The sequence below is a fragment of the Balaenoptera ricei genome, chromosome 2 (genome assembly GCF_028023285.1).
Source record: "Balaenoptera ricei isolate mBalRic1 chromosome 2, mBalRic1.hap2, whole genome shotgun sequence".
NCBI lineage: Eukaryota > Metazoa > Chordata > Mammalia > Artiodactyla > Balaenopteridae > Balaenoptera > Balaenoptera ricei.
In genome coordinates this window covers 112,408,591-112,432,902 of record NC_082640.1, presented here as the reverse complement: position 1 = coordinate 112,432,902, position 24,312 = coordinate 112,408,591, and the positions used below count along the sequence as shown (strand labels likewise).

At 50.2% G+C, this 24,312-nt stretch overlaps 2 protein-coding genes across 13 annotated transcripts; one reads left to right on the top strand and one right to left on the bottom strand.

Annotated features, from left to right (window-relative positions):
- Positions 1-1,243: 1,243 nt before the first annotated feature.
- TMEM253 (transmembrane protein 253) lies at positions 1,244-15,219 on the bottom strand. Of its 7 annotated transcripts, none has more exons than XR_009500873.1 (12): positions 14,811-15,219; positions 13,115-13,208; positions 12,852-12,995; positions 12,408-12,518; positions 12,258-12,314; positions 11,866-11,976; positions 11,604-11,750; positions 11,179-11,255; positions 10,465-10,624; positions 2,751-2,971; positions 2,055-2,144; positions 1,244-1,372 (listed from the first exon to the last, which is right to left on the bottom strand). XR_009500873.1 is itself a non-coding variant. In XM_059913788.1 (8 exons), the coding sequence occupies exons 3-8, from the start codon at positions 12,957-12,959 to the stop codon at positions 11,175-11,177; spliced, it is 615 nt and encodes a 204-aa protein (XP_059769771.1). In that variant the 5' UTR covers positions 12,960-12,995; positions 13,115-13,208; positions 14,811-15,219; the 3' UTR covers positions 10,680-11,174. The 7 variants fall into 7 exon arrangements, 1 of the variants encoding a protein (XP_059769771.1); XR_009500871.1 differs by having other exon boundaries at positions 10,482-10,624; XR_009500874.1 differs by lacking the exon at positions 2,751-2,971.
- ZNF219 (zinc finger protein 219) lies at positions 9,734-23,962 on the top strand. 6 transcript variants are annotated; one of them, XM_059913782.1, is made up of 5 exons: positions 9,734-9,846; positions 20,379-20,470; positions 20,769-22,176; positions 22,490-22,621; positions 22,889-23,962. In XM_059913782.1, exons 2-5 carry the CDS (start codon positions 20,465-20,467, stop codon positions 23,491-23,493), a joined length of 2,151 nt encoding a protein of 716 aa, XP_059769765.1. In that variant the 5' UTR covers positions 9,734-9,846; positions 20,379-20,464; the 3' UTR covers positions 23,494-23,962. The 6 variants fall into 6 exon arrangements, with proteins under 6 accessions (XP_059769765.1, XP_059769769.1, XP_059769766.1 ...); XM_059913786.1 differs by lacking the exons at positions 9,734-9,846; positions 20,379-20,470 and adding exons at positions 15,112-15,214; positions 15,297-15,717; XM_059913783.1 differs by lacking the exon at positions 9,734-9,846 and adding an exon at positions 15,198-15,214.
- The last annotated feature ends 350 nt before the right edge of the window (positions 23,963-24,312 follow it).

The following is a 24,312-nucleotide window of genomic DNA, read 5'->3' as shown; positions in this document are numbered from 1 at the left end:
GTTGCGGCGAGCGGGGGCCACTCTTCATCGCGGTGTGCGGGCCTCTCACTGTCGCGGCCTCTCCCGTTGCGGAGCACAGTCTCCAGACGCGCAGGCTCAGTAGTTGTGGCTCACGGGCTTAGTTGCTCTGCAGCATGTGGGATCTTCCCAGACCAGGGCCCGAACCCATGTCCCCTGCATTGGCAGGCAGACTCTCAACCACTGCGCCACCAGGGAAGCCCTATTCTGGATATTTCAGATAAATGGAATCACACAATATGTGACCTTTTGTGTCTGGCTTCTTTCACTTAGCATAGTTGGTAGGTTCATCCATGTTGTACATAGTGGAATAAGAAGTGTTCCATTATATGGATATATACCACATTTTGTTTATCCATTTATCAGGTGATGGACATTTGAGTTGTTTCCATCTTTTTGCTATGAACATTTATGTGTAACTTTTTGTTTAAACACCTATTTAGTATATACCTAGGAGCGGAATTGCTGACTCATATGGCAATTCTATGTTTCACCTATTGAGGAATCACCAAGTTGTTTTCCACAGCAGCATTTACGTTCCTACCAGCAATACATGAGAGTTCCAATTTCTCCACATCCTTGCCAACACCTGTCATTTTCCATTTGTTGCCGTTGTTTTTATAGCTCTCCTAGTAGCTGTGAAGTGGTAAAGTAGTATCTTGTTGTGGTTTTGAATTGTATTTCCCTAATGACTAATGATGCGCAACATCATTTTCATGTGTTTTTTGGTCATTTGCAAATTTTTTGGAGAAATGTCTATTCAAGACTTTTGCCATTTTTTAACTGGATGCAATGATGCAATGTGTTTTTTTTGTTTTTGTTTTTCCACTTAGGAATATACCATGCACATCTTTTAGTCTTTTTTATGCCAGTATAATATAGTATAATATTTCAATCTCTACATTTATTATACTTTAAAAATCAACTACCTTATTGTTAGACATTTAGAACTCCTTGCACTTGAAAAATTAATGCTGTACTGAACATTTCAATAGGTAACTCCTTATACATGTCCAAAAGTATTCCTGCAGAAAATTCCTAGATGCAGAATTGCTGGGCCAAGGGTAGGTAATTTTTAACCTGTATATACAAGATGTTAAATTGCTTTCCATTACTGTTGTACCAATTTACAGTCCTATCAGAGGTATAAGAAAGTGCCTATTTCCTTGCACACTCACCAGTGATGGGTTTTACGCATTTAAAAATAACAATGTGATTGGCACAAAATGGCATCGTACTGTTTTAAATTGCATTTATTTAGGTACTTCCCTGGTGGTCCAGTAGTTAAGATTCTGCGCTTCCACTGCAGGGGGCACAGGTTCGATCTCTGGTTGGGGAACTAAGATCCCTCATGCTGCAAGGTGAAGCCAAAAAAAATAAATAAATTGTATTTATTTAACTACTATGAATACAAATCATCTTTCATAGATTTACTGGCCATTTAAATTTCTTTATTTGGTAAATTGGCTGTTTTGCCTTTATCAGTTTTTCTATAAGAAAAGATTCAATATTAATACTAACAATCTTTTAGCTATATGTTACTCTCAGTCATCCTTTCTTAACTTTATATTTGAACTTTATCTTTATTGTGATTTTTTTTGATAGAAAGCCTAAAATTTTTAATGTAAAATCAATCTTTTTTTTTAGTTTCTGCTATTAGTGTTATATCTAAAAGCTCTCATCTGCCCCAGGTTATATAAATAATTACTATATTCCTTCTCATATTTTTATGGTTTTGATTTTTTCCATTTAAGTCTAGAATTTATTTTGGTGCATGGAGTATGATAGAAGTGTAACTTAGTGCAAATAGTTATGCAGTTATTCCAACATCACTTACTGAAAAAAATTAGTTTATGATTAACTGACTGATAAGAAATAGTGCTACTAAAATATGTTAAATCTTTGTATATACTTGAGCTCTTTTTTTGACTCTATTCTATTCCATTCATCTATCTGTCTATTCTGATGTCAATACCATAATGTTTTAATTTTTCATCTTTATAATATACATTAATAGCTGATAGACCAAGTCTCACCTTATTACTCTTCTTGTTAGAAGCCCTTCCTTCCTTCCCTTTCTTTCATTTTCATTTGTTTATTCTTCCAGATGCACTTTAGAATAACTACTGAAAACAAAGCAAAACAATACAAAAAACTTGAAGCAGAAGCTGTGGACATTTAGAACTGCCAATAGTAGTATTATGGGGTTGCCTTTAGGATCTAGTTGCAGTTTGAGATCATGAATTTTTTGTGGCACCAGCTGCCATTTTTGAGTGATTTTCTCTAGTAGCACCATTACTGTTAATGTTTTAGCAGAGAATGAATGACTATCAGAATGTTGCACAGGAGTTTCTGTGTTGAGTAGAATGCCTTCTAAGACTCCTTCTGATTTAATTTATTCATTCATTCAGTAAACATGTATTGAATGTCTCCTTATGCCATTCACTTAGCTAGGTTCTGGGGTTATAAAGATGAATAAAACACGGTTCTCTCTTCAAAGGTGGGCACATAAATGATAATTTCAATTGTAGGGGAAGGAAAAACTTTTCTCTACCCTACCCTCTTTGGTTTAGTAGCTGGAGCTTGCAAATTAAATTGACAAAAGGCAAATTAACAGGAGAAAAGGCATACACATTTCACTTGATGTTAATAGTTCAATTTTTATGTATACAGAGGATCTTTACAGAAAAGAAATGAAGGCTCAGGGCGATTAGACACAGGGTATTATATACCTTTTTTTTTTTTGCATTGGGTCTTCATTGCTGAGCGGGGGCTACTCTTCATTGCAGTGTGTGGGCTTCTCATTGCAGTGGCTTCTCTTGTTGAAGAGCACGGGCTCTAGGTGCATGAGCTTCAGTAGTTGTGGCACGCAGGCTCAGTAGTTGTGGCTCACGGGCTTAGTTGCTCCACGGCATGTGGTATCTTCCTGGACCAGGGCTCAAACCCATGTCCCCTGCATTGGCAGGCGGAGTCTTAACCACTGTGCTACTAGCAAAGTCCTATATACCATTTTAACAAAGGGTGAGGAATTGTGGAGAAGTGACAAGACAAAGGAAAAGCATTTTGGGCTTCTAGGGGTCGTAGATTGCAGGAAAGTAAGTATATAGGGGAAACTGATGGAAGATAAGTGTGATTTTAGTAAGGTTTGTTTGTATGGACCCATTCATGGTGCTGACTCTCTGTCTGCAGTGTAATGGTTGTTTTTCTTCCTCCTGAGAAGGAGGAGAGAGGGTGGGGAAGACCCTCACAAAGGGAAATTTACAGCCCATTTTTATTGAGATAGGGGGAGGGCAGAGAGCATTTTCTGAGTTTGCTGCTTCTTATTTGTCTTCCAATAAAAACAATCCCCATGCCAATGTGGCACATTTTGGGGTGGTGCATTCTGATCCTCTTCACAATACGTATAGAACTATGTGTAGAGCACTGTAAGAGTACAGTCTTGGTGGTGATGGGAGAGGTCAGGGAAGCTTCCCAAAGTAGGTGAAGACTAAGCTGGGTCTTAAAGAAACAGTACCAGTTAGCAATATGGGGTTGGACTAGTTACAACAGCTTGAATAAGGCATGGAAGTAAGAAACATATGTGCCATTGACCCAAGAATTCTACTTCTAGGAATTTAACCTGCTGATAATATTATGAATGTGTGAAAAGATGCATGTATAGGAATGTTCAATGCAACATTATTTGTAATTGCAATAATAAAAATTACTAAAGGTCCAAAAAAAAAAAAAGAAAGAAACATATGTGCCAAAGTGAGATGTTTTGACTTAGCTATTTTGACATGACATGGCTTTGACTTATCACTGGTGTTTTAATTGTTCTGACTTCCTATTAATGTGCGCAACAAACAGCCCTGACCCCCACCCCGCCCATCACTGAGTCATTGCTGTCATCATCATCATCCTTGGGCTAATCAAAAAGAAAAAAAAAGAGGGAGAGGGTAAAGCTCAAAGATGGGGTGGAAGTGTTTCTCATACATATTAATTAATAATTAAAACAAAATTTTAAGGCTGCACGCCAATGCCACCTTCTTCAGACTGCTGTCACTGAAGAGTGTAGTGCAAGGGAGGGGATGTGAGAGACGGCACTGCAAAGGCGGGGGCCAGATCACAGGGATCACTGCATCATTTAAAAAAGCTTGGAGCTGATCTTATAGGACGGAGATGACTGAAGAGCTTTTAAGCAGGGAAGCTATGTGGTCACGTTTATGTGGCTATGTGAAAGATAGAAACTATTTAGGAAGCTTTTTCTGTAGTAGGTGAGAAGTGGTGGGGGCCTGAACTAGGGCAGGGGTGGTGGTGATGAGGAGAAGACTGATTCAAGAGCAGGAAGAAAATCTATAGAGTGTGGTGAGCATTTGGCTACAGGAAGTGAGGGAGAGGAGTTTAGCATTCAGCTTATGTGACCAAGTGATCACACCAGTTAAGATGGAAAATTCAGGGGCTTCCCTGGTAGCGCAGCGGTTAAGAATCCGCCTACCAATGCAGGAGACAGGGGTTTGATCCCTGGTCCAGGAAGATCCCACATGCTGTGGGGAAACTAAGCCCGTGCACCACAACTACCGAGCCTGCGCTCTAGAGCCCGCGCTCTGCAACAAGAGAAGCCACCTCCATAAGGAGCCCGCGCACCGCAACAAAGAGTAGCCCCCTGCTCTCAGCAACTAGAGAAAGCCCGTGCGCAGCAATGAAGACCCAGCGCAGCCAAAAATAAATAAACAAAAAATAAATAAATTTATTAAAAAAAAAAAAGAAAAAAAAATGACGGAAAATTCAGAAGGGAGAATGGGGGCACAAAGAGAAGATTTAAGGTTTTGAGTGTGCAGTATGGTTCTTGCAGGTCTTTGTAGGTTCTTTTTAAATATAAGAATCTTGGAGAAGTTAAACACTAAGTTCTTGAAATCTTTCTGATCATATCTCTCTAGGGCATTGGTTTTCATGCCCTATGAGGGGGCAATTTTGCTCCCCAAGGGATACTTGGCAATGTCTGGAGACATTTTTAGTTGTCACATTTAGGGAGAGGAGTGCTACTGGTATTTAGTGGTTAGAAGCCAGGGATGCTGCTAAACATCCTACAATGCAAGGGACAGCCTTCCACAACAAAGAATTATCTGGCCCAAATGTCAGTAGTGCCACAGTTGATAAACTCTGTTCTAGGGACTAGAGGAATACTTTACACTTTCGCCCAGCGCCGGTCATTCAGATGAGAGAGTATGGATGGGTCTACTAAAAAAACACCACCACTGCTGAGAAACCAAATCTTAGTGTCGGAGGAGAAATTAAAGGTTATGTATTCCAACCATTCAGTTGATATTTGAAAACTTGCTTCAACAACCTATCTGTGCAGAAGTGCATTGCACAAAACACCTCAAACATACCCAGAGGTTGACAGCCTAACTTCAAAGCAGCGCATCTTTTGAAAGGTGTTCAGTTTCTCTTTTTTGGTCTAAAACTGGCCTCTCTATAATACGTAACCATTGGACCCAGCTTCACTTCTTAGGTTCACAAAGAACAGTTTCTCTTCCTCATAATTATCTTTGAGATTCACGAAGACATCCATCCCGTTTCTCTTATGCCATGACTTTGAGTCCTCTCACTTTACCTAAAGCTTAAGAGTGGGTGCAAAGCATTTTCCTTATAAAGCGAGCATCTTCCTTATAAAGTGAGCACATAATTATAAAGAAGCAAAACAAATTAAATCATATCTGGGGAGCTTGGACTTGTGGAAAAATATTATAAACAAGAAAACTTTACAAAGGCAACGAAAAACAAACAAGAATCAACAAAGACGACTCATTCCCTCTGGACAGAACACAGGAAAAGTTTCTAATAAGAAAAATAAACCAAAGATTCAGATGATAAGTAGAATCAAGAATAACGTGCAACACAAAATATAAATATGGCTGAAAAAATGTAGGCAAAGAAGGAAAAACAAGAGAAACAGAAGACAACTCTCATTAAGTAAGCGGCACCTGAATTTTAAAGAGCGGCAGTGCACACCAGTTTTAGTAGCCTAGGAAATGGCGGAGGCCATACAAGGAGGCCTTTCCCCCTGAATTTTTATACAGGGAAAAGCAGATTAAAACAAACACTAAAGGCAGCAATTTCTCCTCCCCACCTCCTCCTCCTTTTGCTCCTCCTCCTCTCTTCCTTCCTCTTCCTCTTCCTCCTCCAATTCTGGGGTTAGGGATAAGGGGGGCCTGGTAGAGTCAGGGCTCTCCAGAAGAAGCCGAACATGTGTAAAGCATACAGGTGGGGCTAACAACTAAGGGACAGTTCTACACATTTACTTTAACAACTGGAAGGTTTTAAACACATTATTATAATGAAAAAAAATTAGCACCAAATAAGATTTTCCTGCCTTTCCTCCTGCATGAGTCACTCACTGCTCAGTCACCAGTAACCCAGCTACTAGGGCAGTCTCCTAGATTCCCTGTGCCCTGGAGATGGACCTCTGATCACTACAGTGCTCAGATCCTGTCATATTTATAGGAGACACTGCCTAACAGTGACACACTGCCACTGTCCTGCTCAATCCAGCAATCAAACATCGAAATTGAGGCAGCACCGCTGGGCAAGTCAAGAATGAAGCGCGTGTACACAAAGCAACCCAAAATGGGCCTAGACAAGAAAACGAAATCCAGAAACCTGACGGGGTAATCATCTCTTTTCACTAAGATAAAGAATATCCCAGCCCCGGCTGGCGAGTGGCGAGAGGCCGCGGGGCATTCATCAGGCCAAGCAGGCGAGGTCAGCTCCGATTACTCCTGGGTAGTTGAGTTTACTGATTTCGTGGCTCGAGTCCAGGATTGCATAACACATAGAGGCCCAAGGGGCTGAGAATGACCCGGAAGGGCCCTGCGCCTCCAGCCTACTCGCGACGCACCAAGCGGCATGTGTGTCTGCCCAGGTGGACTCACAGCAGGGGAGGGATTTGGGAGCACGCCCCACAGTGAGCAGAGACTCCTTCTCCAACTAAGCCGCTGACACACGCCATTACCTTGCGGGAAGGCCCTTTGTGAGACCTCGACCGGGGCAGCAAAGAGGCCACGAGATGGCAGCAGAGGACGCAGCCCAGGACACAAAACCTGAACCATCTGCAAAAGCAGATATTTCACTGGGGAAAGGTCACTTGTCTATAATCATGTATTCGAGGCCAGAATACATTACTGAATTTCAAAGAAATGAGGGTAAAATTCATCAACATGGAGAATTTCCCAACCACCACAGAATTCAGCTGCATATGAAGCCACATATTTCTCCAATGCTTAAAGCACGGATAGGGGTCAAGGCCTTTAAAAACTGACGTCAGCAGGAACCTTGTCACAGTCACTTCTTTTTGTGAAGTTCCAATGGGCAGCAATTCAAGTAAAATACGAGTGACTTTCACAGAGGCTGCCAAACTGATGAAGGGGCAGATACAGAAGTTGCTGGGCAGCATTGCAGCAAAGCAGAATGCTTTCATGGAGCAGCTGGGGACTCTGGCAATAGGCAGCGTTGGGTGGGATGGGGGGGGGGGTGGGCATAATGAGGCCCACAGGCCAAGTCTCACACAGTCTTCACTTGCAGTTGGCAGAGGATAATGCACAGGAAAGGGGGATCAGTAGCACTGGGAGTAAATCTCTGATCTTCCAACTTATCACCTAATGCCCCTTTGGTTATATATGCCTCCTCCCCCCAAAGCTGTCACTACCAAAAACTGCCAAATAACCCCTGGGGGCAAAATGCCCCCTCCCTGAGAACCAATATGAGAGGGATATGATAAAAAAAGGTTTTAAGAACCTAATGTAAAATCTCTCCAAGACTCTTGAATTTCAGAACAGGCCTCAAGGGCCTACAAGAACCATATTGCATATCTAAAACCTGAATTTCTACCGTATGTTTGTATAATGGAGAGACAATAACTGAAGGACTATGGGCCAAATCTGGTCCTCAGTTTTTAAAAAATCAGTTATCAACATTTTAAAAGCAGAAGATTTCACATTTAAAAAGTCAGAATTTCTGACTTTTATAGGAAAACTGGAACAATGGCAATACCAAGCCCACAGTCCCACATGGCAATTGGGTAGAGATGAGTGCGGTTAGTCTTTCAACAGAATGTGGGCTCTCTAGTTTGCCATAGTTCCCACCACTCCCTATTAACTCATACCTAATCTGCTTCACTCATTTACACCACTCCTCGTCCCTATAGGCAATTTATTTTCAACCTCTGAAGTGCTTTTTAGTTTTAAAGTATTTTTTCATGTGTGATTTTATTTGAGCCTTGGTACTCCAGTAAGGTAGAGAGGGTAAATATTATAATCTCCATTTAAGCAAAATGTAGTTCAGAGAGGTCTGACTTGCCCAAACTTACACATCAAAACCAGAGTCTAGATTTCCTGACTCCCAGTATTATTCTGGGAGGAAAATTTCTATTAAGAACTTCATTTTAGGGGCTTCCCTGGTGGCGCAGTGGTTAAGAATCTGCCTGCCAATGCAGGGGACACGGGTTCGAGCCCTGGTCCGGGAAGATCCCACATGCTGTGGAGCAACTAAGCCCGTGCGCCACAACTACTGAGCCTGCGCTCTAGAGCCCACGTGCCACAACTACTGAAGCCCGTGCGCCTAGAGCCCATGCTCTGCAACAAGAGAAGCCACTGCAATGAGAAGCCCATGCACCACAACAGAGTAGCCCCTGCTCACCCCCGCTAGAGAAAGCCCCCCGCATAGCAACGAAGACCCAACGCAAACAAAAATAAATAAATAAAATAAATAAATTTTTAAAAAAGAACTTCATTTTAGTGGTTCATGGAACAAAACCAAAGAAGTAGATATGGGCATAACTGCTAGAATGGATGAATTCCAACTGCTAAGCTGTTCAAGAATCATTGCAAATTACTACTTCCCCTTCTTTTAATGAAGTATTTCTACTCCCCTTCCAGGCATATGAAGAGATTGCCCTTCTAACCATCCTGAAATTGGGTGTGGCTATATGACTTGCTTTGGCCCATGAAATGTGTGTGGAAGTGATATGTAACCCTTTGAGGCAGAAGCATTTAAGAGCCCATGAACAATTCTTCATGCTTACTTCACAACTGGGGAAGGGGGTGGAGATAGGCGGGATTAGTCTCATGGTTACAAGATAGGATCTCAAAATGGTGGCGCTCCATGGGCTTGGTTACCTGAATCACTTACAAGGAGCAGAGCACCCTGCCAGAGTACCCTAGACATGTAGTGTGAGAGATAAACCTTTGCAGTTTTAGGCCACTGAGATTTTGGCATTGTTACCACAGCATAACCTAGCCTAACCTGATACAAGGTTCATCTGCGTGGGGACTGAACTTCTCCAAGAACTAAAATGCAATTTCTAGACATCTGATCATATCACTAAAAGCTGTTGCTCCTAAGTGGAAGACAGTGAGAATGAATTGATTTTTACCCCCAGCTTCCTCAGCTACCACCACCTTCTGATTTTGAAGAAAGCATTTTGAGTCCTTCACAGATGAGCTCTCCATTATTCTGGCATTTAGACTTGGAGGAGGAGAAGGGGGAGGCCCAAATCTTGTTTTCACCATTCCAGAGCCTAATCCCAGAACTGTCCCCACCCACTAAGAGTCACACAATCTTGTCATAGGGCGACTATTACCACTCCCAAGGTGTCACAAACAGAAAGGAGCTGCCGCTGGCGCCACTGCAATGTCAGGGCAACGCAGCCAGGCTGCGCTCTTTCCTCACTGGTGCCTGGGCTTGGCTAAGCCCGGAGAAGCAGCATTCTCTAGGGAAAGAAGCCTTCTCAAGTGGGAACAAAAATGAGTGTGAGGCGCACACCCATCCTGGGCACTATGTGAATTTGGGGTGAGTTCTCTTAGTACTGCAGCTCTGGTCAACTTCTAGTTTTTCTAGCCGCTAGTAAGCTGTGGGGCTGGTGCTACAGGGTGCCCCCGTTTTCCTGGGCTTTTCTCAAGCCCACCTGAGCCTGCCATCCTTGCACACTTGCAAAGATCATAAACGGTGGGGATTGAGCAAAACCAGAACTTCAGCAACCGCCCCGCAGCTGGGATCAAAGGTCGGCTGGGCTGCCGAGAGGCTGAGCCTGCGCAGTCCCGCTCCCACCTTGGAGAGAAAGGGTGGCGGCAACGCGGGCTCCTTACACCGGCGTGCTCGCAAGAGGCGGGAAACCTTAGGTCGGGTCGCCGTGTCCCTCCCTCTTCCTGCCCGGTCCACCCGTCTGCCCAGCCAGTCCGTCCTCCTCAGGCGCGTAGGCCCCGGGGGAGGGGGATGAGAAGTGCCCTGGCCTTCTGACTCATCATCTCCAACCCCTTTCTCGCGCGCGCTCCAAGTCTCAGGACTTTGCACCTGGGCACTGTGGGAGGGGGCACGGCGACAGCATCTGGGAAACCCTAGCTCTGCCGACGGCCAGCCCTCAGCCCCTGCCCGTCTCCGAAGCTGCCGGATGTAGGAATGTAGACCCACAATCAGCTCTCCGTTACCGAGGTTGGGGTGGTGGCGCCCCCGCGCAGAATAGCCCGTCCGGCTCCTCCCTGCACGCTGGGCCAGTGGTCGCGTCCGAAGAAACTCTCAGCCAAGCCCCGACTTCCAGGGCTTCGCGTCACTTAGCAGATGCACAGCGCCCCTACCGCGGAGGGAAGGTTCTTTATTTCCCAGCGGGCCACAGGGTAGCGGGGCATCCTGGGATTTGTAGTCTCCGCTAGAGTAGAAAGGAACCGGATCGAAGCGAGAGAACGAAAGCACCCGTTGTGAATTGATTTCAGAGAGTGGGCGTGTACGGGTTTTTAGTGGATGGGATTGTGAAAGGTGGAAATCTTGGAAATAGTGAGATGAGGCACATGTGAAGCAGGATGGGGAGGCAGTGGGGAAGGAGGGTGAGGATAGAAGGGAGAAAAATGGGTCTAGCTGAAAGTTGGTTTAAGGATATCCTGCAGGCGGGCAGATTTTCAGGGCGGTGAGGTGGTTTAAGACTCGGTCTAGGTATTGCTCTCCGCAGCAGGGAAGGAAAAAGAAAGGGGCCTAGTCTGAGTGAAGATTGAAGGCACTCCACCAGACTTCAAGTAGGTCTCAGGGGACTCCATCTAGTTTGAGTTCGGTGGGATGGGGTGCAGGAGGGTCTGGAGAACGCTCCCGCCGGGTAGGAAAGCAACACCTGTCTGCTTCCCCTTGCCAGCTCACTCATTTGTTCTGTTTGCTCTGCTAGCCACCGTGGGACCAGTCTCCAAATCAGGAACTTCCTCTAATTCTGAGAGACCCTGAAAACCAGACAGGTGTGAGGCAAGCAAACTGTAAGGGTGAGAAATGAGGAATCCCAGACAGATGCAGCTTCCTCCTCTCCCATTTTTTTTCTCGTGTTCCCATAGCCCTTCCAATATTTACGCAGATTTCTAATGCTCTCCCACATTTTTAGCCCCATTTAGATACTCAATTCACTCTTACCCACCACTAGGGGAGAAATGTCCAAAGCCAGAAAACCAGTCAGTTTCAGTTTAGGACCCCTTCCTTTCCCTGCTGCCCCATTGTTTTCCCTTAAGTACCATCGACCAGGATAGCCAGTGAAAAAATGAAGTGCTAGCTAGCTGCTTCCTCCCTGCCCTCAATACCTCCTGCAGCTCCTGGTAGTGCAGACTCTGGCTCTGGCAGCATCCTGGCTTCCTCTGGCTCAGCAGGAACAGGGAGTATGCTGAGACCAGCACTCCCCCTAGGGTGAAGGCCTCAGCACTGAGCTCCAGCACCAGCAAGCCGGCTAGCTGTAGGTAGATAGGGCTGAGGGTGTGCTGCAGGCGACCCTGCACCTATTTGCCCCTGCCCTTTCCCCTCCTCTTGCCTCCTCATCCTCCCCCATTCTCCTTTATTCACTTGTACCTGGGAGGGGACAGTTGGGGCAGACATCAAGGCTGTCTTCACCACTTCGACCACGAACGCAATGAAGCCCAAGATCAGATTGAAGGTGTTGAATAGCATCATGGCGTGCACCTGCCAGTGAGTTAGTTCAGCCCTGCCCAGCCTAGGGGACTCACTGCAACCCCAAGCCCCACCTGTAGCCTAGCTGAAAACAAAACTCAGCTCCTATTCTTCCACCTCCAAACGGGACCATCAGCCCTCCAACTTCCTTGTTTCCCTCCTCAGTCTTTTAGACCAGTCACGGGCAGATAACTAACACAATTAGTCAACAGTTAGAAATCCACTTCCTGGGCTGAGGTGTGTGTGTGTTTTAGGGGGTGGGAAAATAGTACTGCATTCTCTTCCCCTCTCACCTTCCAGAGACGGGGTGCTCTGCGCAGCTCAAGGGTTACAATCCCAGTGAGGAGACCCTGAATGATGAGAAAGGCAAGTGGTGAGCTCTGGCCCATTAGGGAGGGGCCCCCCAGGACCTTCCTTCCACCCTCCCGTATGGTAGTTCTTACCAGTACGCCAGGCCCAAGTGGCAGTGCTGTGGCCATGTGACAAGCAGAGTTCAGGCAGGCAACTGAGATAGCAAAGGGCACCACAGCCACTGCCAGCCATAGCTGGCTCACCTGGAGGCCAGATGCAGGGTAGTTGAAGGAGAACTGTTAGGGATTCCCTTCCTTCCTCCCAAGTGGTGGAGAGTAGTCAACCAAGAGCCATAAAAGAAGGGGATATCATTTAATTTTTTCTGCCTCATGTCATAGTTCAGTTACTTAACTATGTGTTTTCCCCACATGATGGAAGCTACTTGGAGATGCAGGGTCTTGCATTGTTTATTCTATGTTTCCTCCACCCTCCTCCCACTCAGAGCCTAGCACAGTTTCAGGCAGATGATAGGTGCTCACTAAACATGGGTGGAATTGAATTGGGGTACAAGTTGGGGTGGGGCAGCCTGGCCTCACCGCCAGCACCAAGAGGTGCCCACTCTGCCTGTGCCTGGCCCAGTGCTGTAGCTTTTCCAGACGAAGGCTGGGTCTGTCTTGCTCTCGCTGACCAGCTCTCTCCTCCATGGCTCCCTTGACCACTAGAGCTCAGTGCTTCCTAGCCTGGGAAAAATTCATTATGGCACCTATCAGGAGACAGGACATGCAGCAACATCTCTTTCAGCTGCCCCTCTGTCTGCTTCCAATATCCAGGGACTTGAGGCTCGGGGCCTCACACTTACCTAGTCTGAAGCAGCTGCTCCAAAGGGATGGGTCCCAGCTGGCCCTGGAGCTCCTGGTAGGGCCCGGTAGCTCAGAGCAGAAGACAAACTTGTCCTGGCAGAGACAGGCTATCAGGGCTGGGGTGTGGTGGGGCAAAGGTCCCTATGAGGGCCTCAGGATCCAGGGAGTGGTGCTGGGTAGACACCAGCCTCAGTTCACTCCACAAGACACCCAGCCCTAACTCATTCTGTTCCTGTTTCCTACTGACCCCATCTCTGCCCATCCTGGGTTCCTCTTCTGATCACTCACCTTATCCACTCACCTTATACATGGACACTACCACCCTGGGCCCCAATTTCCCCCCATTTCCATCTAATCTTTCTCCTTTTTTTAGGGGGCTTCCTCCTCAAATTACTTGCTGTTCCCTAGGGAAATCCCACATTACTCTCTGAATTAGTCCCGTCATTACTGCTTGAAGATTTGTCCCAAGACCAGCCAAGACCTGGCTTCCTGTCTCTCACTTTCTGGACAGTTTCTCCTCTCTCATTCCTTTCTTGAAGGATTTACTCTGGATCGGACACTGACTAAGTGGATGGAGAGCTCTATTTATAGTAGGGATTGCTTTTGACTCAGTGATAACCTGCAGCTAGACATGTATAGAAGATGGTCCTTAAATGGTCAGTCTCGGGAAGGACACTATTGCAACAATTAATATTTTTGAGGGACAGAAGTTGCCTTGCAGCCGGGCAAACTCTGCCACTTTCCGAGCTGTGTGGCCTTGGATACATTATTCTACCAATTGAACCTCAGTTTGTTGAAACTGAGTGATTAAAAGGGGGATAATAATATGACTGTGAAGGGTTGCTGACTCAGGGTAGGTGCATAATAACCATTAATGGTGCTGATGAGGTCATACTGATGTACCTCATATACTACAGGGCTTATTCATAAGCTAAGCTAGGGTCATTTATTCATACAATAAGAAGCAGAATCACATGGGCCCAAATATATATTCTGTACATCAAAAATAGGAAAAGTCCATCTTGGTGCAGAGCCTGAGGTCTGGGGGCAATCAGACCTATGTTCAAAGCCCAGATCTACGTGGGTGACCTTGGGCAAGGTACTTAATCTCGCTGTTTCCTTATCAATAAAGGGAATATCAATCTCAAGAGATTGCCTTAAGTATTAAAAGAGAAAATGCATATGAACCAACTCAGTCCAGCACCTGGCACATACATGCTCAGTAAATGTTAGTGGCTATTATTATTATTATTGATTACAGAAGACGACTGAGCCAGAAGACCCCCAGGAGTTAGTACCAGGAGGCAGGGTCCTGGGAGGCAAGTGGCCTTTGTAAGCCACTTCTGCCCTGCTCAGTGCTGGGCCAACACTCACTGGAACACTGTGCCCACTCTTCTTTCCTGGGGAGTGGAAATCACATTTAAAGGGATCCTGAGAACTGTTGTGTGTCTACCCCCTCCTCGATCCTTATGTACATTAATTTTATTTTGTGGCAATGGCCTGATAGAATGTGAGATGTTGGGCTGAGCATCCCTGAGCTGGTAGGCCAGTGGAAAGCGACTCTTTTAGCCTCATTTCCCTTACCTGTAAATGCAGACCAATTATATTTCACAGTGTTATTGGAAGGATTATATACTATTAAATATGTGAACAGGCATTCGGTAAATATTGATTAAATCTAAGTATCCTACTTACAAATTTGCAGTCCCTGTCTGGATTACAATCTCCTCCAGGGAGGGTACTACATTCCCCTCATGTGTTCATCCCCCACGGCGCTGAGCATAGGTGCCTGGTACTTAGTAAACACTCAGTAAATATTTGTTGTATTGAAGAGCCATTAAAGTGACTTAAGGAATGGAAAAACAGAATTCGAGAGGAAGGAGCAGGAATTGTTTATCAAGAAGGGAAAGGACCGGAGAGTAACTTTAATAATGTTTCTTATACGGCAGACATTAACTATCTCTATAATCGCCCCTCCTCCTCCCCCAAAAGAGAGGCAGAAATTGTAAGGGAGAGGCTTTGAGATAAAACCCCAGGAAGAACTTCCCGAGTCTGTGCATGTTGGGGCAGAAAGAGCGGCAGAGCCAGCTCCTTCCCTGGTATGTCCGGGTTTAGGGTGGGAGGGGCAGTCCGCTTGGAGGCTGGGGGAAGGACGAGATGACCTTTCAAAATCTCTTCCAGTCTCCTGTTGGAATCATCCGTGCGCCCCACCCCCGCTCCCTCCCTCCTTCCCTCCGACAGCGCCCCCAGTCTCCAAACGGCCCGCACCCCGCCCCTGGCGGCCGCCTCTCGCGGCTCCCGGGGTCCCCAGCTCCCTGTCCCCGGAGCCAGAGCCCCGCTCCCGCTCTCGCTCCCGCGCGGCTCCCAGCCCCGCCGCGCCGCCCCCCGCATGCTAATGGCCGGGCCGCCTCCCGCCGCACACAATGCGGGCCAGGGCCGGGGGCGGGGGACCGGGGAGGGGGCGGGGGCCGGGCCGGGGGCGGGGGGGCCGGGGCCCGGCGCATCTCCCCCGGCCCCACGTAACGCTGACGCCCGCGCCGCCGGCCCGCCGCCCGCCGCCGCCGCCGCCGCCGCCCGCTCCGCCGCCGCCCGCCCGGGGCTCGTGAGTAGCTGCTCCCCCCACTCCCGGCCCCCCCTCCGCCACCCGGCCCCCGCCCCCGGCCCCCGCCCCCCCTCCCGGAGCGGGGGGCCGTTACGCGCTCCCGGCTCGGAGCAGGTGCAGGGGGCGGGGGCGGGGGAGGGGCGCCGGCTCGGCCCCAAGCAAACTTCGCCCAGAGCTCCTGGGGGGGCGGGGTGGGGGCGGCGGCCACGGAAGCCTGGAGAGCTAGGGGGGCCTCGAGGGGGGGGGCAGGTGGGGGAGCCGGGAAAGCGGACACCAAAGGGGAAAGGCCAGCGGGAGTGGGGGGGCGGGCGTCTTTGTAGGGGCCCGAATGCAGGGCGCGAGGGGCCTGGGGTGCGGGGCGGCAAAGCTGGGAGCCAGAGTGGATGAGTGCCCCCCGGCCCAGGTAGGGCTGATGGAGGAGGGGGAAGGGACCCAAACTCTCCGGGATCGGGGGGTGGGGGAGGGGAGAGGATGGGGGGTGCTTCCCTCTCTGCGTCCCAAACAAAGTGTCACAAAGAGCTCGGCCGGCGGCAGCGGCGGAGGCGGCTGCAACTCAGCTTTTGTTCTCCCGGCCCGGGTAGCTGAGCCCTGGCCTCCCAGTCTCCCAGCCCTGTCCCCCATCATCCTTCTGGTTTATCTTCCCCGGGAGGGGTCTGGGGTGCTGCTGGAAGAACCTCTTGTGCAGGATGAAAGGTCTTGCCCTACTTGCCAATCTACTTCTGGGAGGGAGATTTTCCCAGAGGCTCTCCTACCCACTCCCCACCCCCTAATCTGAGAACTGAGGTTCCTATGGGTGCCAAGACTCTGACCTTTCTAGGGTCAGCTCCAGCTAAAGGGGCTTAGGGCTGGCTACATGCCCCCTCCCCCAAATCCAGGTGTTCCAGAACTTTCAGAAGAGGGGTCAAGTTGGGACATGCCCCTGGGATAAGATTCTCCATGGTGGGGTGGCAGTAGGTGAGCAGGTGTACCTTCCTCTCACCTCAGGCTGTACATTTGAAACCCATGACTGAGGTCTGTAACCCCAACTCAGGGCAGTGAGGATGGAGGGAAGGAGGCTTTCCCAAGAACTGGATCTAAAAGGTGGGCAAGCTATGCTGTGGGGTCAGTTTGGGGGAGCCACCTGAGCAATGAGGTTCAGAGGGCCATGGAGAGGAGACCATAAAAGTGAACTACTGACATGTCTGTGTGATAAAAGTGGTCTTGACTCTAGACCACCTAAGGAGTTCCCTTTCCTTTTAACTCCATCTAGTGCAGCGTTAATCAATTGTTAGGGGACTTGGAAGGTATAAGGATTTTCAGAGGGAAAAACATCATGTACAATATTAGAAATGACCAGAGGCAGAGACCTAGTCACAAATATACTTCAAGTGCTGAACACTTGCCCCTTACACTTTGACCCTAAAAACTTTTGAATCACAAAGCTTGAGGGACAATCTTCATGGTCCTCCAGTCAGCAGATGCTTCTATGTACTTGTCCCAGTTGTTTCTAAGAGTCTTCTCACCAACCCTTCCATCCTTCCCTACTCAGTAAGGTATGATGGTCCACACCAGCTCTCCTAGCACATAAAAGGAATTGGCCTGTTGCTTTGGAAAGATTTTAGATCCCTATCCCTGGCCCTGCATCCCTATAGAACCCAAATAAGGGTAAGGTAACCCTTGATTCCCAGTGGGGGTGGAAAGTAGGTCAGTGCTACTGTCTGGCTAAGTCTCATGGCTGGTGTTTAGGGCCTGACTATAGAAAACTCTGACTATTGCCCACAGGCAGTACATGCATGATCTAGGTCCCAGGTCAGTTCATAAAATCTGGGGCTCTGTCAGTGCTTTTTCCTATTGAGAAAAACTCATGGGATCAGGTTCTTGGGACCCCATTTGGTGAGGAGATGATTCAGGAGATCTTGACTGGGCCTAGGAGGGTCTCTCAGTGGTTTTGTTGATTTGAGGCCACCCTCTGGGGAAACTTTCCCTTCTTGGGAATTCAGCTTCAATTTGGGCCTTCTTGTATATCACTGGATTTCCATCCTGGAAACTGCTATGTGCAAAGCAGGTTTTTTGTTTTTGTTTTGTTTGGGGGAGGAAGCTTTTGCCCAATTCCTACTCTACTTGCCTTGGATATGAGGTCAGCCTCCCATGAGGTATTTTGTTTACTATCCTATAGGCAGTTTTAGGGGCTCTAGAATCTTCTCAGAATCAGAGTATGTGCCCATAGGTTAGTCAGCTATGACCATGCAGTATTCCCAGCCTCCCCCCTCCTCCCCCACCATCTGCTTCCTCTGAATATACCAGATTGGCTGTACACCAGGATGTTCCGGGAATCCCCAGGAGAGCAACAGAATGTGATGGACCCACATACGATGCCTCAGTAACTCATTCCAGGATGTACAAACTGTAACTGTCAGAACACTCCTTATAGCTAATTAAAATTCTTCTAGTTACATCTATTTTCTATTATATCTGTCTATTTTCAGTGACATCCAAAAGGCCAAAATAATCCCTCTGGTACCACTATTTTTTTTCCCCCTCTATGGTTTCCAGATAGGAATTTTTACAAATCCTCTGGCTTTTCTCAGTGCCTTATCTGTGGTGCTAAAATGGCAAATGTGGCCCCTCTAGTACTTCATTGCTCTATGGTACGGAGGTGGCCAAAGTGGCTCCTCTGGTAGCCCACTGCACTCTCCATGGTACTGAAGGAATGACCATTTGTTTCAGCATCTTTCTGGGGTCCAGAAGAGTCCTGTGACTCAGAACCACAAAACTTCTGAACTGGAAGGGACCATCAGTATAAATCAGTCCAACCCTCTTATTTTACAGATGAGTAAACCAGGAGGTTAAGTGATTTACTGAGGATTGCAGGGCTATTAATGGTCTGACTGGGCCCACAATAGTCTTGCACCCCTCAGTTGTACTCTAATTCACCTTTCATTATACTACTCAGCGAACTTGGCTAGGCTCTTGGTCTCAGGAAAGGGGCTTATTTCGAGGATCCAGAAAATGAGGGTGGATGCCTTAATTTGGAGCTACAGAAATACAGATATTAAAAGTGGTGCTGGAGGTTGTTTACTGATCCTTGGACAAAGACATTTTGTTAATTAATCTCCTCTTAATAAAATTCCCATAACACAGATTCCACATGTAACAGGTACCTGCCCCTTCATAGAGTCTTATCCTATCTACTAAATGTCAAAAATTAAAGAAGCCTTGGATCTCCAGAGCCTTTTCTCGTTGCAGGGCTGACTCCTGGCTCAGTTCTCTTCTATTAAAGATCCTTAAGCAAAGTAATGCTGAGTCCTTTTCTTTCTCAGTAACCGATTTCAGTTTCACAATGCCTATTATAAGGAAGTTCTTTATATCTCAAATATTCTTTCTATCTCAGGCAAAAAAAAAAAAAAAAAAAAAAGGTTAGGCCCACATTTGTCTAGCCTTGACCAGATACAATTCTATATGTAAGTAAGAAAGATAGACTGGATGAGTTCTGGTCCATTCTCCTAGGCCTATCTCCATGAATCTTAATTCTGGGGTTGCTTCTAAGTCCTAATGCTAACCTCCTCTGCAGCTTAGAATCAGGAGGTTCCACCCCCGACCCCCGCCCCCCTTCTCCAGCCACCAAGTCCTCTTCCTCTCACTGCTCTTCATCCTCAGAACTGGAGCTCTGCACATCCCAGGCCCAGAGAATTTTAGCCTGGAGAACTTTAACCCTTTCCAGCTCACAGTATGTGCTGAGCCCCTATCTGTGCAGATGGCCCAGCCCCGCCCCCCGTCCCTCACTCCAGCCTCTTGAGCTCAGAGCCTGTGTAATCCTCCTCTTGTGTGAGGGAGCCTCTCCCCTGCAGAGAGGAGGAAAGCCTGCTTTGGAACAGCCCTGGACAAAGGGGCTGAGATGCCCCATCAAACTGCAGGCTCCAAGGTTTGAAACAAGGGGATGAATCCAATCCGGTATTTGCAGTTTTTAACCCCTTCCCAAAGCCAGCAGCGCCCCTTAACTTCCACTCCTCCCCCAACTCTCTCTTCATTCCCTCTCCCTCTGGCTCTCTCCCCCTTCATGCCCCTCCCCCTCTGTCTGTCTCCAGACTCTCTGCTGCTGGGAGGTGTTTCTCTCCCATGCATGAATGAGTCTCTGTAATGAATGGAAATGAATGGATCAGGAATCCAGGCGGAGGGAGGAAGAAAGAGGGGGAAAGACAGAAAGACAGGGTAAAGGCAGAAGGAAGAACTATGGAGCCTGGAAGAATGTTTGGCTGGCTGGTCAGTTAGCGGTCTGAGAGCAACTGGTCCCACTTGGATAACTGGGGAGCATGGCAAGCCCACCCCATTTGCTCTTCAAGCTGCACAGCCCAACCTAAATGAGAGAAGGGTATACTGTGATGGTCTCCTCCACCACGAGGGTTGAGAGGAAGTGGGCGGGGGGGCTTGGTGGTGGTAGTGGTTGTTCTGGACAAGGCATTTCATACGAATAATTTGGGGGAAGAAATCTGGGTTATCAGGGAGACTTGTGGGCAAATAAAGGAGTACAAGTTTTGAAGACAGCAGCCCCCTCCTGTCTCAGGATGTAAGGAAGGAGAAGGGATAGGTTTCAGGGTGCTAAGAGTCTGGGGTTTGGGGTGACTCTTCCCACTGCTGAAAACCAGGGCTCACCTCTTCCTCCAAATCTGTCTCTCTTGCTTTAGCTCTTCAGCACCTGTTGCCTTCACTAGCAGCTTTTCCTCCTCCTCTTCCCTGCACTCCTCAGAACCAAAGAATGTGAAGGGGGTCCATGGAGGTGAGTGAAGCTCTGGCCTGAACCTATGAGTACCTGCAACTATACTTCCTCCCCTCCCTACCTCTCTCTCTTTCTCTCTCTGTTTGGCCTCCCATTACCAGAAGTTGTTTTCGTGGCCCTAACAGCTCAATTCCCATTCATCCCCGAGCCTCCCCAAGGTGAGTGGGAGGGGCACCCAGTGTTCGTGGTTCAGGCCCTGACCCACCCTCCCTCGGGTTCCTCTGGCTCTCCATGCCCTTGCTTTCCCCACAGCTCTCCCTTCTCCACCTTTTTGCTCTACTCACATCTTTCTCCACAGGGCTCACGTCCCCGCGCCCCGGGCGGCCACCTAGCGCCGTCGCCACCGGCCTTCGACGGCGAACTGGATCTGCAGCACTACTCCAACGGGCCAGGCGTAAGCGCCGGGTCTCCGGGGATGGGAGCAGTGGGCTGGTCTGAGAGTCGCACAGGCGAACGGCGCTTCCCCTGCCCTGTATGCGGGAAGCGCTTCCGCTTCAACTCTATCCTGGCTTTGCACCTACGGGCGCACCCAGGCGCCCAGGCCTTCCAGTGCCCGCACTGCGGCCACCGTGCTGCGCAGCGGGCGCTGCTGCGCTCGCACCTGCGCACGCACCAGCCTGAGCGCCCGCGAAGCCCCGCCGCGCGCCTGTTGCTGGAGTTGGAGGAGCGCGCGCTACTGCGGGAAGCGCGGCTGGGGAGACCCCGAAGCTCAGCGGGCCTGCAGGCCACCCCTGCCACTGAGGGCCTGGCGCGGTCCCAGGCTCCTTCGTCGTCCGCCTTCCGTTGCCCTTTCTGCAAAGGCAAGTTTCGCACCGCGGCGGAGCGCGAACGCCACCTGCACATTCTGCACAGGCCCTGGAAGTGCGGCCTGTGCAGTTTCGGCTCCAGCCAGGAGGAGGAGCTGCTGCACCACAGCCTGACGGCCCACGGAGCTCCTGAGCGCCCCCTGGCGGCCACCTCGGCTGCACCCCAGCCTCAGCCTCCACCCCAGCCTGAACCCAGATCCGTCCCTGAGCCCGAGCCGGAGCCTGAACGTGAGGCAACCCCCGTCTCCGCTCCTGCTGCTCCCGAGGAGACCCCCGCGCCTCCGGAGTTCCGCTGTCAAGTGTGTGGCCAGAGCTTTACGCAGTCCTGGTTTCTCAAGGGCCACATGCGCAAGCACAAGGCCTCCTTCGATCATGCATGTCCTGTTTGTGGCCGCTGCTTCAAGGAGCCCTGGTTCCTTAAGAACCACATGAAGGTGCACGCCAGCAAGCTGGGCCCGCTGCGTGCCCCGGGGCCTGGTTCTGGGCCTGCCCGGGCACCCCAGCCTCCTGACCTGGGCCTGCTGGCCTATGAGCCTCTGGGTCCCGCGCTCCTCTTGGCCCCGGCGCCCACCCCGGCTGAGCGCCGTGAGCCTCCGAGCCTCCTGGGATACCTGAGCCTGCGAGCCGGCGAGGCCCGGCCCAATGGTGAGGGCGCTGAGCCTGGGGCTGGCCGCAGCTTTGGAGGCTTCCGCCCACTGCCCTCTGCTCTCCCAGGCCGGGCTCGCCGGCACCGCGCGGAGGAGCCGGACGAGGAAGAGGAGGTGGTGGAGGCAGAGGAAGAAACCTGGGCCCGCAGCAGGGCGGTGGGCCCTCTGGCTTCACTGCCCCCGCGCTCAGGCGAGGGCCCAGGGCACTCTGCGACTGCTGCGGGGGCCCCGGCGAGGTCCACCGCCACGCAGGGTACGTAAGGGTCTCCTTTCTCTGAGGATTTCGGCATCCTGGGCGCACTCTGACGCCACCACTGCCCTCCTGTCCCCTCCTTTTTAAAAAGGACCTGTTTCTTATTTCCCAATTTTCCTCCTCTGGAGGCTTTACAACCTTTTGAGGGTACATTTCCACTCACAGCAAATCAGACCCCTCAGGTTCCCGCAAACATGCTGTTTCCTTCTGGGCTGGGAGGGGAAGCAATACTGTGGGTGGGTATGGGGACACAAGGCCCTAATAGGGTTAGGGCACAGGGTCCCTCTGACTTCTTTTAATGTGTGTATTGCAGAAGAGAATGGGCTCCTAGTTGGAGGGACCCGGCCTGAAGGGGGCCGGGGGGCCACCGGCAAGGATTGCCCCTTTTGTGGAAAATCCTTCCGCTCAGCGCATCACCTCAAAGTGCACCTGCGAGTGCACACAGGTGAGGGGGGCAGCCTCCGGGGTGGGGAGGGGACTGGAGGGCAGGAAGGGGGGTGAGAGGTTCTATGGGAAACGCCGGGAGATGACATTCGGCTGCCTTCGGATTGTCCAGATGAGATCGTTAGGAAACGCCTCTTAATTAAATCGGAGGGGTGGGAGAGGCGCGGTTTTCTTCCTGGCCCGGAGGTCTGTCTGTACGTGGAGTGAATTGCGGGTTAGGGCTGGCAGTGATGGTGACTCGGGCCCTATCGCACCCCCCTCCCTCCAGGAGAGCGCCCCTACAAGTGTCCGCACTGCGACTACGCGGGCACCCAGTCCGGGTCGCTCAAGTATCACCTGCAGCGCCACCACCGGGAGCAGAAGAGCGGGGCAGGCCCCGGGCCTCCTCCAGAGCCGCCACCCCCTTCCCAGCGGGGTGCAACCCAGTCGTCGGGAGCCAAGCCGGCTGCGCAGCCTGCGACCTGGGTGGAGGGCACAGCGAGCTCTCGGCCTCCCTCGAGCGGCGCCGCGTCGGGGTCCCGTCGGAAGCCCGCCAGCCCCGGGAGGACCCTGCGCAACGGGCGAGGCGGTGAGGCCGAACCCCTCGACCTGTCCCTGCGGGCAGGGCCGGGAGGCGAGGCTGGGCCGGGGGGTGCCCTCCACCGATGCCTCTTCTGTCCCTTCGCCACTGGAGCCCCCGAGCTCATGGCCTTGCACCTGCAAGTGCACCACAGCCGCAGGGCTCGGGGCCGCAGGCCGCCCCAGGCCGATGCATCCCCGCCCTATGCCCGGGCACCGTCCGGAGAGACCCCTCCCAGTCCTCCGCAGGAAGGGGAGGAGGGCCCCGGGCTGTTGCGTTCAGGAGAGGCTGGGCTGGGGGGGCAAGAAAGGTAGGGAGCCCTCTTACGGGCTGTTAGCTTAGTGAGTTTACCCCGCAGGAGCGGGGCCGCGCTAGAGGTAGTTGGGTAGAGCAGCCAGCAGGGGGCAGCGTGGGACCCATATCCCAGCCCCGGGCGGACCAGAGGTGGAGGGGGCAGAGGGCGTTAGGAGGGTGGGTGGGCGATACCTGGGCGATACCCACCCAGCCCAAGAGAGAGTCACAGTGCCTTAGAAGTGGCAGGGGTGAGGATCAAAGAACGGGGTCCCAGGGCTGGCAGAGAGGAGTGTTCCTGGTGAGGGGCAGCTTTGCCAGTCTTTGCTGGTCCATAGGCGTGAGAGTTTATTTTTGTACAATGGGTGGGGGTGGGGGCACTGTACCCTTCTAGCCCCTCCAGGGGCCCTGTAGACGTTGCTATTTTTGGTACGATTCCTGTCATCCCTGTCGCAGAGTTGTGTCCCCAATAAACAGGTGTCTTGAGGCACAGGGCACTGTGTCTGCCTGCCTATGTCCTGTCCTCCTTGGGCCACTGTGTCCAGAAAATAGTCATCTCTTCAGGCACTTTTTATCACCCAAAGAGCTTGGTAAGAAACTTGGGCTTTACCCTCAGGCTTTGGCTTAAGTAGCTCAGGGGTGGGGCCCAGGAACGAGCATTTAACAAGTAGCCTAGGGGGTTCTCATGTACTGTGATCTGAGGACCTCATTTTGAGAACTGCTGAATGGTGCTGGACCCCAGCTTGACTGTAACCAGCTCAGCCTCAAGAAGTGGGTGCAGCATGAGAGCAGGAACTTCAAAGGGTGCATTGAGCCTCTGGGGGCCACTCCTCTGGGAGGGC